This window comes from Sinocyclocheilus anshuiensis, unplaced genomic scaffold (assembly GCF_001515605.1).
Source record: "Sinocyclocheilus anshuiensis isolate Anshui unplaced genomic scaffold, SAMN03320099.WGS_v1.1 scaffold514, whole genome shotgun sequence".
In the NCBI taxonomy this organism is placed as follows: Eukaryota; Metazoa; Chordata; class Actinopteri; order Cypriniformes; family Cyprinidae; genus Sinocyclocheilus; species Sinocyclocheilus anshuiensis.
The window spans coordinates 449484-452989 of record NW_015542348.1 but is presented as its reverse complement, the minus strand read 5'-3'; the positions used below and the strand labels follow the sequence as shown (position 1 = coordinate 452989).

Genomic DNA, 3506 nt, shown 5'->3' with positions numbered 1-3506 from the left:
TATTTATATTTATTTTTTTTTTTTTTTTTTTTTTTTTTTTTTTTTTTCAATTAATGCAATTCAACGTGTTTTTTTGTTTAAAATACAATTTGTCATAATTTTACTTCCATACAGTTGTAGTGGTTGCTGTACCTTCGGTGATTGGCCTTCTATTGCTGCTAGCAGTTACCTATACTTTTATTATGTTATGTAAACTTCATGAACTGATTAAACTGGTTGTCCTAAAATGATGCAAAGAAAATAAACTTTCTCTACAGAAAAAAAACATAGCAATTAAGCAATCTAATGTTTGAGCTAAAATAACCATTTTATCATCTGAAAACTGTGGTGTACTAATGTAAAAAACATCTCAATTATCAAGTGTTATTGTTACCTCTTATCTGGGTGGTGCCTGCGAAACTGATGGGCACAGAAGCAGCAGGTCCGTAAGAGGTGTGATGCTGGGCCTGGGTGACAGCAAATGGCTCATGGACTGCAGTGCTGCTTGAGAACTGCCCATGCTCAGAGGAACCAGGGGGAAACCCTGGCTGGCTGGGGAAGTGATGGCCCTACATAAGACAACACTTTATGGATAAGTGCATGCCAGATATGATCTATAAAGTAGTTATTACAGCAACAAATAAATAATCGTAACAGGAACACCTCACTGAATATGACAACACAAATCTTACAAAGACACAATTTTCAAAAAAATGTTTCTTAATTCATCATTTTTGGTATTACTGCTGTTAAAAACAACACATAGCATTACATGTTCATATGTGCTCAATATTTATTTACTTACAGGCATCAGAGGTGTCTGAAACAGCTGTTTATTGCGCTCTCCTAATAGAGAACCAGCCCTATTGTGACTCACTGGACTGCCTTAAACATGCAAAAACAGAATCTGAAACGCTGCAAAACAGCATGGTCTAATTAAGATAACAAAACTGTGCTTTGTTTTACTGATACCTACTATTATTTCCTTAAAAGTGATCCAAGGTCATTGTGGTTTTGCAAACTTCTAAAATGTCACCTTGTATTCTGAGTAGATGCTGTCCTGAGTGCAGAGATAAGCTGGGCTGGTAACTGGCTGAGGGCAGTGTTGTAATTTCACTACAAAAAAAAAAAAAACATTATTCGGTAACACTTTATTTTAAGGTGTCCTTGTTACACGTTACATGTACTTACTATTATAATAACAATTAATTATGCATAATTACATGCAAGTAACCCTAAACCAAACCCTAATCCTAACCTTAACCATATAGTAAGTACATGTAATCAGGGCTCGACATTAACTCTTGTCCGGGACAAGTGGATTTTGTGAAGGGGCAAGTGAAAGAATTTTACTTGCCCGCCCGGACAAGTAACCCATTTAAAACGTCATTAACAAACAATAACTAGGGCAATGATTCTGATTTTATTACTTTCAGTGTAAATGGTGACTGATAACGGATAATGTATTGACAGTATCAAGGTCGCGTCAGTTGAGGCTCACGCAGCCTGTGTGACCCGCGGAGAAATCAGAATTAATAAGCGCAACAGCACATACAAAGAAACAAACACGAACAAACATACTACGGTAGAAAAAAAAAGATAAATATTCTATATAATATAGGTAAGCAACATCACACGACAGAGTGATGTTTTTCCGACTATCAGCACGATTGCAAATGTCACATTTATTTGATGCGCATCTCCGAGCAACACATAACAGCGTTTCGTTACTGAATGATTCAGCATTTTTGAACGAATCGGGTGAGTCAATGATTCAGTGAGCCATTCATGAAGACAGTCACTTGCTTAATTTATTGAATGAATCAGCCATTTGAACGAATCGGTTGAATTAGTGACTCATTAAAACAGTGATCTGCCGCCACCTACTGGTACTTTGGTTTAATATTTAAAAGTATCATTGCATTTTTCCAACATTTCATATTTGTATGTTAAAAAAAAGTAAAACATTAATCTTATAACATTATGCATTTGCAATTTTACTGTGTAAATGCTTTTATTGAACCTCTTATCTTCATGAAACAGTCTGAGTACATACATCTAAATGGCACTTTCGATGAAGCTTCAGTGTTTCCTCTGCAGTGGAAAGATGGAGTTCAAAATGTGGTAGTTCTGTAAGTTGTTTCAGGGTTGGCATCATCTGAGGTCCTCTGAGGGGTTGGAATTAGGGCTGTGCAATATGGACAAAAAAAACCTATCGCGATTTCTTTGATCAATTTTGCGATTTCAATTTGAATCACGATTTTGACACACACAGACATGCATTACAGTCATTAATGCATTCAGTGTGAATTTGAAATATATTTCCAAAAGAAAACCAATTAGAGCTTTATCATATTGCCTTGTTTATCTAAAAGTGCACTTTTCCTTGTTTTAGATCTAGCCAAAAAGCCATGTGTTGACTGTGAAACAGTAAACATTATTTATATGCATTTATGGTGTAATTGCTATAAAGCGATTTAGAAATCGCACAAGCTCAAATCGCGATTTTATTACGATTTCGATTAATCGCACAACCCAAGTTGGCATCATCTCTTCTCAGGTGTTCTGGACCAATGTCAGGCGGGTAGTATTATATGCGTCCGTGTACGCGTGTTTATCAACCTTAAACACTGATGCCCATTGACCTGCAAGTTTTCCATCACTAACCCTTTAAAACTCTTTATTCCAACAGTTTAAGTTTTTCCCTATTAGTGCCCCCCACAACCTGTCTCTGCCTCCAAAATTGTCTGGCACAACTGACTTCATAACAACACAGTAATAGCTGCTGTAACTAAAAAGTAGCCCAGTACACACATTAACCTCAAATGTACATGGAATAATAAATTCACCCCCTACCGTGTTATTACATTATGTTTTCTGTTTGTACTGTTTAGGTTATAATGCTGCATTGCACATCTGAGCTATTTGCACTTATTATTTGTATTCTTAAGCTTTACTATCAATCTGGAAGTTTTAAAATAAATCTTATTGTAACGTTACTTGTACAATGACAAATATATTCTATTCAATTAGCTCATGCTCTCTCTGTATCTAACAAGCCATTGTTCAGTAATAAATTCAATATAATAATTAAAATAAATGATGGACTTTGTCAGAGAGCTTTTGTGAGGAAATGTTATTTTGGAGAGTTTTTTTTTTCTTTTTCTTTTTACCATTGCTGCCCGGATCTTTTCCAGATGTTGAAACTCCTCCTCAGTTTCTCCAATTCTTCTGAGTGTGTTCACTGTATAAATTAATATGGATTAATCTTTGTCAAAGCTGTGTTTGTTCTGTTGTTTGCTCTTTCGCCTCTTCTTGCACGGTTTTAAAATCGATTGAGTTTGTAAACACATACAAATGATAAAACTTTTACTCTATTAAATTTTGCAATTAATCCTCTGAACACATGCATGCTGAACCATGGGCCTAGTCACGGATCACTATCAACTACGATCTGCTCCCTTCACTAAAATGTCACGGTTCCTAAACATGATAACAAATAATATAGATAAATAATGAACACGTCA

At 35.5% G+C, this 3506-nt stretch overlaps 1 protein-coding gene across 1 annotated transcript in view; it reads right to left on the bottom strand.

Annotated features, from left to right (window-relative positions):
- LOC107691478 (G protein pathway suppressor 2-like) overlaps positions 1–3506 on the bottom strand; it is a 22696-nt gene that overhangs the window by 8173 nt on the left and 11017 nt on the right. Inside the window, exons 4-5 of the mRNA XM_016490082.1 lie at positions 1016–1095; positions 374–548 (exon numbers count right to left, since the gene is read on the bottom strand). Of these exons, the coding sequence (XP_016345568.1) occupies positions 374–548; positions 1016–1095 (255 nt within the window). The remainder of the gene's footprint in view (positions 1–373; positions 549–1015; positions 1096–3506) is intronic.